This window comes from Salminus brasiliensis, chromosome 7, assembly GCF_030463535.1.
Source record: "Salminus brasiliensis chromosome 7, fSalBra1.hap2, whole genome shotgun sequence".
NCBI lineage: Eukaryota > Metazoa > Chordata > Actinopteri > Characiformes > Bryconidae > Salminus > Salminus brasiliensis.
Genome location: NC_132884.1, coordinates 30238202 through 30250470, shown reverse-complemented (window position 1 = coordinate 30250470; position 12269 = coordinate 30238202). Strand labels below are relative to the sequence as shown.

Here is a 12269-nt window from a genome sequence, read left to right as displayed (position 1 = left end):
GGCCAACAGCCAATCACAGGCCTCCAAGATGAAAGGCAACTTTAACACAGAGTGACTGTCACACTTCAGTGTGTTAGCATGGTGTTTAAAAGAGCAGGATCAAGAGAGAGCTAGAGGAACCATCAACCTCATTTCCCCAAGCTGGCGGAATTAGAAACCACCCTCAATTCAGTTGATCTGGCACGAGCATGAAGTGAGCCCAAGTGTATTTGCACCCAGTAAACAACTCAGAGTGTGTGGGCTGCTGCAGTACTGTTTCGACTCTTGGCTTTGTTTATACACATCGGGACCACAATGCAGACCCAGCGCTGCATAAAAACAAAAACAAAAGAAGACCACCATGTCTGGCAGGGGGGTATCACTCTGCAGTATCCCTGGAGGAATTTACTGGGAGAGTTGGTGAATAACTTGGGGAGGAACTCATTAGACTGCAGAAACAGTGCTATAGCGAGATTACTATACAAAGGTAGCCAGTTGAAGTCACTACTACCAAGAAAACGTCGATCTCTGCCTGCAAGACTGTGGGGAAAAGGCAATCAAAATGCCTGTTTGACTGCAAAAGACCTTCAGACTGTTTTACTATGCGGCGACACCTGCCCAAATATGACCTTCATGGAAGAATCATTCGACGAAAACCTTTCCACTGCTCTCACCACAAAACCCGGGAGGGCAGTTTCTACAGCAGGAGAACACACCCAAGCCGAGCCTGTCCCTTACTGTGACCGATAATTTGGCAGCTAGGACTTTAGATTTTACACAGCTCAAGGAAAAATGCAGAGATACATAGCAACCTGAAGAGACCACAGAGGCCACATGAATTTCTATGTGCACAGACGTGGGCTCTGTGGCATAGCATTGGCTCAATCTCCACCTATTAGTGGTTTGAGAACCCCCTCACAGAGACCTCCTTGACTGAGATCCTGGGCCTAACCCTCCTTTCAACTCAGCCTCTTAGAATTTCATACTGGACTCTGAGCTCTCTTCTTTTTTTCATGCTCCGATGAATGAAACATGTATGTAGGTTCATTGATGTGGAGACTTTGCCTTGTAATCTTGTACATGTATAATTTATATGATAACACAATGCAGAGGTAGTGCTTGATTACAATAGCTATGCACCGTTTCATGTCCTGCACTATGTACTATACTAGCTCATCTGCGGCCTATATTCCCTCCCCACTTCTCTGCCTTTAGCAGGAAACAACCAGGAGGAAGCTTTGCCCTGAATATGCCACGCTGAGCCATATTTCAATGTAAGCGCGTGCGAGTGTTTGTTTTCCACTGCCGCCTCAGGAGATCAGTGTGTTGAGTAGTGACAGACAGCAATGCAAGGCCACACTACATCTCTCAGCACAAATCCCGGAGGTTGGAGTCGTCTACTCACACACACTAATGCCGACACCACACGCACACACAGCAAAAAGTGAGCAGACACAAAGGGTCAGCGTGGGAAATCCTTCAGTGTTATCACACAGTTTTGAGTAAGAAACAGGGGAAGCATTCATGACAAGATGATCTCAACAGTGTCAAAACTAACAGTAACAGGTGGCCCGGATTACAAATAATATACATTAGAAAGCAATGATGCTGGTTGCCAGGTTACTGGTGGTGAAGGTGAAATAAATATCTGTGTGGGTTGTAAGACTGCTGCGAGTTTTTAAAAGTTTGCGAGCTTCTATAGAAACAGAAAAATCCCCAATAAACCGTACAACTTGCGAGCCAGAGAAAATGAAAATGAAGACAATGTCAGACATTAGGAGGAAATAACTGAGTCAGATCAGCATTAACGAGACCCAGCAGCCACAATCCAATGGAAGACAGATGGAGCGGAGTCCTCTGCAGTTCAACTGTGTTAAATCAACACTCACAAATCCCACCTAAAACACACAAACAAACATGCGCCTCATGAGGCATACTCACATCAATCATATCCGAGACGTCGTGGATGTAGTATTTTGCCACCACAGCGTTGGTGGCTGCCAGGTTCAATAAATAGTCGTTGCGAGCTTTTGTGCATTTCAGCTTGTTTTCCGAATACTTGGCTTGTCTCTGGAGGAGAGAAGAAAAAGCAAGAGAAAGGAACATTACTTCTAAAAGGGCTTTTCACCACTTAAAGGTCTGTTTCAGATGTTCCAGCTACATAGTTAAGACGACCATATCATGTCTTGTGCCGAAATCCTTAAGATACTTAGATCACAGCCATTGCATTTAGGGATGTGCCACATGGGAATTTGGGGTCAATGCTTATATGCCAGAGTATTCATTTTTCATGCAAAGTAAAAATACACTGACATGGTACAAGTTGGGACTACATCTACTTGGATGATCATTATGAAGAAATGTAAACATTTAAAGCAGCATTACATGAAAATTGGTATTTTGCTACTGGGCTCTCCCTACAGCTGCAGAGTGTAATTCATGTTTACACCACTGGCAATACAATCACACTTTAAGCCACCCCATTTATGGTACACATGCATTTGTTGACAAGCCTAACGAAAGTAGTCTAAGGGGATCTGCCAACCTTAAGTAACTGCAGCCTTTATTTTTAAATTCCTTGAGTTGTGATTATTCATTGTTTATTCATTTTTCTTTTATTTTTCATTTCTATGATAATACGCCTTTTCTTTTCCTCCCCTGTTCTGGATGGGGGGGTTGTAAGAATAGAGTTGGGGTGTAACAAGGGTTTCACTTTGAACCTTTCTGGTTTTCATTTTTTTTTTTTTATCTTAAAAATGCTAAATTGGATTTTTGTATAGTTGTCAACAACAATATTATATTCAAAAATAATATATATATATATATATATATATATATATTATTAACACACACACACACACACACACACACACACACACATATATATATATATATATATATATATATATATATATATATATATATATACATACACAGACTGCTACCAATGTGATTTATATATCCTGATTTAATGACAAAGATTATGATCAGATTTTCAGATATATGACACAAGATACACAAAGCATTGCTAGCTAAAGTGTTCAGTGGTCTACAGGATGTCTCAAGATACCATTAGCAGACAGGGTTTAGACAGGCAAGCTCTGGCCTGGGTAGATCTTTCTCCACTGACTACCAGTAATCTAGTAATTTATTCATGCAAATGTAGAGCTTTCTTAACACAGAAAAATTCCCACACGGCTGTTTTAGGTGTCCTACTGTTCTCCCTTTACTTACATATCATTCACAAACACAATGTTGGCAATCACTTTTATGCTAATGATACACAGTTACACACGACAGCTCAGCCAGATTCAGCGACATAGTTGCACATAATGGACGACTGAGGCGTGCATGCCTGGATGACCATGAACTTCCTCCTGCCTCCTTCTGATGAGAGAAAAGTTGCTTAGTTGCAAAACTTATCCTTTTTCTGTGCAACTAAATGCTGTGAACAACCTTATATATAATATTACATAGCATATAAGTGTAAGACATGTACAAGAAAAATACCAGCTATCAACATAGACCCAGAATGCTGTTAAATTCTGCATTGACTACAAGGTCTTGCTCAGCTCTGCCATGAAAGCATGAAGAAATAATAATTAAGAGAATATAAGTAATGCAAACACAATCTTTGTTGAAACCATATTTGCTCAGGCTAGCATATGTCTTGTGTATCCAGGCTAATTTTCTCCCACTGTTTTTAACTTCATTTAGACCATGGTGGTTTATCTGTATAGGATTTTACTTCTCTACTGAGTCAAACTAAGTGAAATGCATCATAAAAATTAACATGTGTTATTATTATTATTATAATTATTACCATTATCATCAGTTTACACTAAAACCTTTTGTAAACATTCACTATGTTGCACACAGGGCTTTAGAGTATTCTATGTAGAACTGCACACACAGACTGGGCCTCATCTGACAGGTGCTCCAGCTGGGCTGTGTTGAATGTTTCATCAAACAGAATCAGTGCTCAAAAGCTGACAGTTGCTTTAATGGCATTAATAACCCAGACCACCTGACCACTTCAACAAAATAATAATAACAAACAAAATACTTCAGTGATGTACAACAAATACCTGTAAAGTAAATCCTCATCATTTTTGATCACAGAAACGCATGTTTCTACATGTAATTCTTTGCTAAACATATTCTCACATGTCCATTTGATCAAAGGTAGCATATGAGGAAGAGTTGCTCACCGCTTCTGCTAATTATTATGGCATTTGCAAATGAGTAAGTTAAGGATTAGTGTGGCTCAGTCTCGGCTGGCTCTTTGAGGAGTGTGCAAGCTTGCAGAATCGGGTCAGGCATGCACAGGGTGAGCAGAGAGCATCCATGGCTACGACGGTTATAAATAGCGTGCGCCTGAGCGGCTTTCCTGCCAGCATCTCCACGCATTGCAGCGTAAGGGGGGGAAAGGGGGGGTGTGGGTGGTGTATATTGGCCTGCCGGCAGCCCTTGCTTACCGCATGATGCACCCGCCTGGCTTACAAGAACACAGAATTTCATTTACATGAAAAATCACTCTGGCGAAAGCCTCCTATACAGTAACGTCTTAAGCGCATTATGCATTAGGCACTTGGAATGCTGGGGAGAGAAGCTTTACTGTGAATTAGCATGAATTAAAGTCATGGTCTCGCTGGCAATGTTATACACTTGAGGGCACTCACCCGAAATAGGGCATTTTGGTGTGTGTGTCTGTGTGTGTGTGTGGTCAGGCATGAGGGCTCCAGGAAGTTTGGATGGCCACTGCCTTTCATATAAACTACACTCAACACTCTCAGTGTTATGAGCCCTTTTATCGGGCCTAATCGAGCTGTGCTGGCCGAGACCCTCAGGGCCTGGCGAGGAGACAGCAGTTATCAGAGGTGGTGGATGCAAGTCAGACGCACTTTGCTGAAGGAATGGCTGCCACGTGTCACCCACTGTAGCGGCCATAAACATTGTGGACGGAAGGATCAACGAGCTGACAAATGGGCGTCCTGGGGAGTCACTGTAAAACAGTCCTGGGATAAATGTGACCTTGAGACTCATAGTGCATTCTTCACACACAAACTAAATCAAAAAGCAACACTAGCCATATGTTGGAAACAGTCCCTCGACCTTTACTGCCTACACTGAGAAATGAGTTGCATTTAATAAAATGGATGATTTTAGTTCTATATGCACCGATCAGCCATAGCACTAGCACCACTGACAGGTGAACTGAAAAGAACTGAGGATCTGCATCTACTGTAGTATCTGTCAAGTGAACGGTCAGTTCTTGAAGGTGATGTGTTAAAAGCAGAAACAATGGTCAAGCATAAAGATCTGAGACACTTTGACAAGGGCCTATTTGTGATGGTCAGATGACTGGGTCAGAACATAAACAGCAAAACAGCAGGCAAGTATTGTAGGGTTTTCTGGTATGCAGTGGTCAGTACCTACCAAAAGTGGTTCAAGAAAGGACCACCACTGAACCTAAGACATGGTTATGGGCAGCTAAGGCTCATTAATGCAATCCATGGTGACCCCATCTCACAACTTACAGGACATAAAAGATCTGCTGCTAATGTTATGATGCCAGATACCACAGGATGCCTTTAGAGGTCTCGTGGAATCCATGTTTCGAATGGTCAGATCTGTTGTGGCAGCACAAGGGAGACCTACTCAATATTAGGCAGGTGTGATGAAGTTGTGGCTAATCGGTGTATAGTTGGAGTTCACTTTCTATTATAGTGAATGTAATTTGTAAATATAAATTGGGCAGCAGCAGAACTATTTATTGTAATTATTATTGAATTTTGATGCATTTATCAAACATTCAACAACGTATAAAAGCAACTTAACCGACCTGTCACGCTATATTTGCTTGAAAGGTTCTGCAGAATGCATTTATTCTGTATTTTTAATTGTTATTTTATGTTTAAATAGTCGAAGTCAGTGACTTTGGTTGCCCTGATGTGTTTTGCACACCCATTTAAAACTCTATGTTTTGACAGATTATTTTATGGTGGACTGGTTTACCAGCTGAAGAGATGGTAAAGTCGGTCTGCAAGGGTTAACATGTAGCCTACCACGGATACCTGGATTTTGCTTCATATGAATACTAGCTAACCTTCTGCAGACACTGGCACAGGAAAAGCTGCAGTGATGAGGCCTGGTTTGCTTGAGGTGATTTAAAAAAGACGATCTCAGAAAACAAACTCCATGTATCAAGAACATCATATTCTCCCATATTATGGATGTTGTTTTTTACCACATTGATACTTTAGCTAAAAAAGGCTAGGTTGTACATTTTTGTCTTGTGTTACAGTTTTGGGGTTTGGATTTGGCTTGTTTTACAACTTTTGAAGGAGCAGACAACAATTTTTGTGGTTCATGTCAGTTCCACGTCCCGAAATCTCATTATTCAAATATGCCATATTAATTACAGTTTTATACCACCTTACAAGGAACAGAAGCCAGGATTTAAAATACTCCTTTTTGTCCACTAACATAACACAGGTTTGTTCATCTCTGTGACAGCCATCATATTCCACTGCATACATCAGTGGTACTGCATATATTTGGTGTCAGCTAGGGTACCTCACATTTATGCTACCTATTGTGGTGCATTGTGGGATCGTAAGAGTTTGCTCCTGAATTTTCTCCATGTCTTCAGGCACCCTACATGTGAACAAGACATAATGCTGGACATACTCCAAGCCATGGCTCAAACAGCATGGAGTTCATTCATAAAGGAAGATACCCCCACCTTCTCCTTCATCTTCTCGATCTTTCGGACAGAGCTGCGGCGCTGGGCCCGTTCTTCGTGCCGCAGCAGGTTGACGTTCAGGTCTCCGGACTTGCTGAACTGCTTCTCCTCCTGTTTCTCAGCATCTTTCAGTTTGCTCTCAGCACTGATGCTTTCTGTGTGATACATGTGATATGTCTTCATCACCTACAGGGGGCAGAAAGGAGGCAACATGGGGACAAACAGTCATTTAAGGCCTGATTTATTTTTGAAGGTGAAAGCATACTGGTAGAAATGTCTCGTTTAGGGCAGTCTGTATTAATTCTATTAAATGATTAAGATTACTATATTACTCATTTTCAGAACAATTAACCAAAAACACTACCAGAGCTACTTCAGTTCACCACTACATACAGTCCCAGAATCGCTGAATCTGTTCTATGGTTAGCGTATTTGATGTGTGGTTGTACATGAGAACAATTTAGGGGGCACAGCTGTCCCCCCTCACAGGACAGAGAGAGCGGTTTTCAAGGGTGGCGATGATGAATGAACAATAGAGTCAATTTGCTCAGAGATTCAGCGACATATGTGCACACACACTCCCTCCCTGTTCATTGCTGTTGTTGAATCAAATCCAGAGCACCGTCTCTGGGGGTGAGATCTGTGCACTGATGCCACATTCAGCACATTCAGCACAGAAGTTCCCCTTCACTCTTAGAAGTCCCAGTTAACTTTGGAGATAGTCTACAGCAGTGCTCTGATATCTAGTAGAAAGCCTTTCCTGGACAGAAGAGAATGTAAATCAAATGGAAATGTAACTCTGTGCACAATTCTATGAGTCAGGGTTAATTTAGGATGAGTGATGCTAACAAGTCTAAGCTTCCCTTCACTGCCTTCAACCGCTTCAAAACTGGCAAAGCAAACCTGGCAAACCAGAGATGATGACTGCAATTCAACAAAAAGTATATTACATCGAATATTATATTGAATTTCTTGTCTATTTAGACTGTAAAAACAAACGGATCAGACCACTCATTTCTGCTGAAAGGGGCTTATCCTCTTCCTGCGGGAAAGATCACGCTCTGCAGTCAGACACTGTTTGCCTTTAAATGAAGAACATTGTATGAGTAACTTCCTTGCTGAAGAGCTGCATAAGGTTCAGGTAAAGATGATGATGATGATCATGATGATGATCAGCATTCCATCAGTACTCCACGGGCAGGTCATTCATTGAATATGCATAGCATAGTTGAAACTGGCAGAGCCAGGAGAACCGGAAGTCAGTTCTCAGGTCACGACCTTCACAGAAACAGCAATGTTAAGTCAAGATGCATTAGGCCTGTGAATAAAGGAGAGATCATTGGGAAGCTGATGAGGTTCTAGACTAGGTATGACCCTGTCTGGGCCTAGACATCAACAACACTACACTTTGTAGAGTTTAATCTGCTCTAACTCACCTACCTCCTCAGCTCATCAAAGGCTTTGTAATTAGCTTACAAGTTGAAACAAGCCTTAGTCCATCCCAGCTTTCTGCAAGAGGGCTCTGTAAGTGCCACTGGCCTATACTATTATGGCTCTTGTACAGCAAGAAGATTCAAAGATCTAAATTGAACAATGAATTCACTAACTGAATCACAAGACTTTGACTGCTCATGCAGGCTCGCACAGTTGCCAACTAATTTGGTTGACGATTGTAGTCGACTGAACACCTATTCACACCAAGTGTGGACGCATGGACATCTTTTGGCTTCTGTGTTCTGTAAATGGGGCTAGAAGCTCCATAGCTCTCAAATTACCACTCTTTCTTTTTCTTTGCTCTCTGTCCGTTGGTGGTTGGTGTGGCGCAACAGATAACACCACCACCTATCATTGCGTTACAACAACACCATGTGGGAGACCAGAGTTCGATTCCCGGTCTGGGTGACTATGCTGTGCTACACCAATAAGAGTCCTTGGGCAAGACTCCTAACACTACATTGGCCCACCTCTGTAATACGAGTAACCTTGTAAGTCGCTCTGGATAAGAGCGTCTGCTCAATGCTGTAAATGTAAATGTAATGTAAATGTCTGCTGTTGCTCTCTTTAATTTCCCTCCTCCACATGAGCGCGCCTTAGCAAGGGAAGCTGTAGTCTGCAGTTCTTTAGGGACATGAACAGACTAAGATGTAACTAGACAAACCAAAAAACATGGCTAACGTCATTTCCAAGCCTTATGCTCGTGTGTTGCTTGTCAAATAAGCTTTTGTGTTCTGCTATGAACAAGATGGGCTGTTCTGCCACCACACCAACCATGACAACGGAGCTGACAAGTGGAAAATTTGTGCAGTTTTGCACTCTGTGTGAAAGGCATTATTATTAATTATTAAATACATTTTGACCTATGTTTGATTCTGCTGTTGCCAGCTCAAAAAAAAAAAATAACAGCATATCATAAAGTGCTAAAAATGCTAAAATAATCAAGTCTCATTAGAGTTACTTGCTTAGGAACGAGTTTTCAGGCATGTTTGTGGTGATTAAGGCAGTTTGTATGATGCTAATAGGTGGAGTATACCTAAAGGAGATGATCTCCAGTACAGGCTAATATGTCTTAATATGACACACAAGCACTAAAGCACCTCTTTAAACAAGCTCTGCAAATCCCGGTCATTAAAGCTGTCTGCTGCATCCGGGTTCTCATCGCCTGCTGGAAAAAGCTGCTTCCTGCAGCTCATTAGGGAAGAGGATGAGCAGGGTGTTAGCGTAGATACTGCTCACTAGCCCTTTACCTCAGTCTAGTAAAAGCACACAGATGTGAGGAGCTTATTAAAGCACACTGCTGCAGACTGCTCCCTTGACACTGGTGACTGTCATGCAAGGCTGTGTGCCAGCTGTAGATGGTGTTACAAGCAGGATCCAGGGGTCAGTGTAATGCTAAATGGCGATTCAGATGCATCGTCATTAAAGTGGGAATAAGAATGCTTGCTTTTAACACACCAGCGTGATGCTTGCAATTAACTGATAAGGATCACGCAGCAAGATTTTCAAACATCTCTACAATCTTCTGAGACAGCTGCCAAGAAGCATCTAAATTTCACTTTATGGTGCAGCTTAATGGCCGGCGCTGCACAATTTTTATGAAAGCTAACAGCTGGCTCTTTTATGGTGTGCTGGTTTCTGGAACATAGATCTGCAACCCTGTGCAAAAAAAAAGAAGCCTGAATTTTACCAACAGGAATAAAAGCCAAATTCTTATAATCACATTCATCTTTTGATGTGCAGGCAGTCACAAATCATGAATAAATATAATACGACAGGAAAACATAAAGCTGTGCCCTAGTTGGAGGGGTTCACAGAAGTCTTTCTACATGCACACACACACACACACACACACACACACACACACTCCAGCATGGGAGAGAAACTAGGTTACCATTTCACTCATCCCAGAGCTGTCAACCATCAACTCATTTCTATAGTAAGAAAAGAAAGAACTAAATAACAGTGAAAGAAAGAAATAATAAAAAAGGAAGAAAGAAAGAGAAAGAAAAAGAAAAAGAAAAAGAAAAAGAAAAAAGAAAGAAAATTTAAGCTAGTTGGAGAGGCATGGTCGAAAGCCCTCCAGCAATAGAATCTCATTTACAGGCATGCTGAGGACGTTCAGGGTCTGCAGTCTAATGATAGCTTCAAGCTGTTTGACTTTGAAAACAGGACATCGACAACACCTTCAAAATAGACCACCCCTAACATGGGGGCAAGACTGGCAGACAAGATTACAATAACCTTGATACATTTTTGACAATACATTACATTTCATGCTATACGTGGGTAAAAACCATGGCCTTATGAGGCAAAGCTCCTAAAATCAGTTTTCCATAATAAAGTGTAGCATTCATTATTGACTACATACATGAACTGTTCTGAATGTCAGTTTAACCCTTTAAACTGCCAACAAACCAAGTACAGAAATAGTTGACAGTGAAATAACTCTTATTATTACTTCTGTCCTTTATATAAGTGGACATGCTTGCACAGTTTAGGCCTGGGGAGATACGTCTCTTCAACATTTCAATTACAGTGTTGAAATGTTAATATCTCTTATGAATAATCAGTAATCAGTCTTTTCCCACTTTACAAAGGCGAAATCACTGTTGCTCATGACGAACAGGCAAGTGGGTGCAACTACACAACTTCCTCACAGCTGAAGGTGGTGCATGCAGCACTGGATAAAACACTGCTGTTATTTTCTCTCGTCTTTGTAGTAGCATCAAGCAGGCAGAGTAATTGGCTGTACTGCAGCAGGGGGACTGCAGTCTCTCTCCGCCCTCTTATGTCTTATTCCCAAAATATAATTCAACCAGCAGACATCTGACTGATCAATCAAACCCATGCCAGCAAGAATATTTGTTAAATTTTTTATTTTAATAATTGATCAATTAGAAGTATTTGAGTTGTTTTTATTTATTTATGATGACATATGACTGTAATCTAGAAACCTCATTGTTTTTAAATATTTAATATATTAGAGAATAGTAGAGAATTGTGCTGAGCTGATAAATAATGAACCCTTTGTCATATCAACGAATCACAAATTTCTTGTTTATCAATCGTGCAGATATTTGAGATAACAGCATGGCTTTTGCACACCAGGACTGTCCCACTCTGCTGATGCATCGACAGCAATCAAACAATCATTTCTATGAATGGGTAGAAACCTCTCACATGGACCCTCCTTTGCTCGTAGTGTAACCTGCAAGTTGACTGGCTCTTTTTGATGAAGGGTGGGACTTGACGCCATATTGAGCGTTACAACAACAAACTCCCTTTCACACCAGTGTCCGGCTCCTCATTTATAAGGTCTCTGGCTGAACTTCATACTTTGACACTTCTGGCAGTTCAGTATCCGTCCACAAAAGGTGAGCCTGTAGAATTTGGAATATTTAGGGCTTCTGTGGTTTATTTTCATAGCTAACATGTCTGTGGTGGGTCTGTATGGGTAGCCAAACTGGGAAGCAGAAATGTTTGTCTTCGAGCTCCATGTTGGCCCGATATATGAATTCCTACTAGGGTCAGTGACAGGACCAGGAAGGGTTAACCCTGGGATCCATCTGGTTTGTACACTGCATATGGGACCTAGATGAGACCCGTGTGAGATTAAGATAAGCTGTAACAATGGAAAGCCACAGGAGCCCCAGTAAAAGTGGCTATACAAACTAACTCAGAGCCCATGCCCACCTGGACCCCACCTATCCACGTTCCACCCATGTGAGCCAGACAGGGATATGTTGGCTGGGCTGTAATGATCTATGGCGCTCACTTTCGGCTTGTGCCTGCAACAATACACTCTACAATTTGTGCTAAAACACTCTCTATCATGTTCTATAGTTTATTCTCAACCATATACAATACTACATCTACTGACATCATTCCAGTAGTGAACTACAAACTAAATTGAATCAAAAGCAGCTTTTAGAAATAGATTTAGAGAAAAATACATTAATAGAAAAGGAGAAAAAGATATGAATCAAGTAATCGTGACAGCCCTATCTGTCCTATTTTAACTGACATTCTAAAAGTTCTCTTAGAA

General features: G+C 41.4%; 1 protein-coding gene across 2 annotated transcripts in view; it reads right to left on the bottom strand.

Moving 5' to 3' along the window:
* The window catches only part of srgap3 (SLIT-ROBO Rho GTPase activating protein 3), a 122919-nt gene that overhangs the window by 38396 nt on the left and 72254 nt on the right, over positions 1-12269 (bottom strand). For both annotated transcript variants that reach the window (XM_072684569.1, XM_072684570.1), the window contains exons 5-6: positions 6728-6913; positions 1921-2049 (exon numbers count right to left, since the gene is read on the bottom strand). In XM_072684569.1, coding sequence (XP_072540670.1) covers positions 1921-2049; positions 6728-6913 — 315 coding nt within the window. The remainder of the gene's footprint in view (positions 1-1920; positions 2050-6727; positions 6914-12269) is intronic.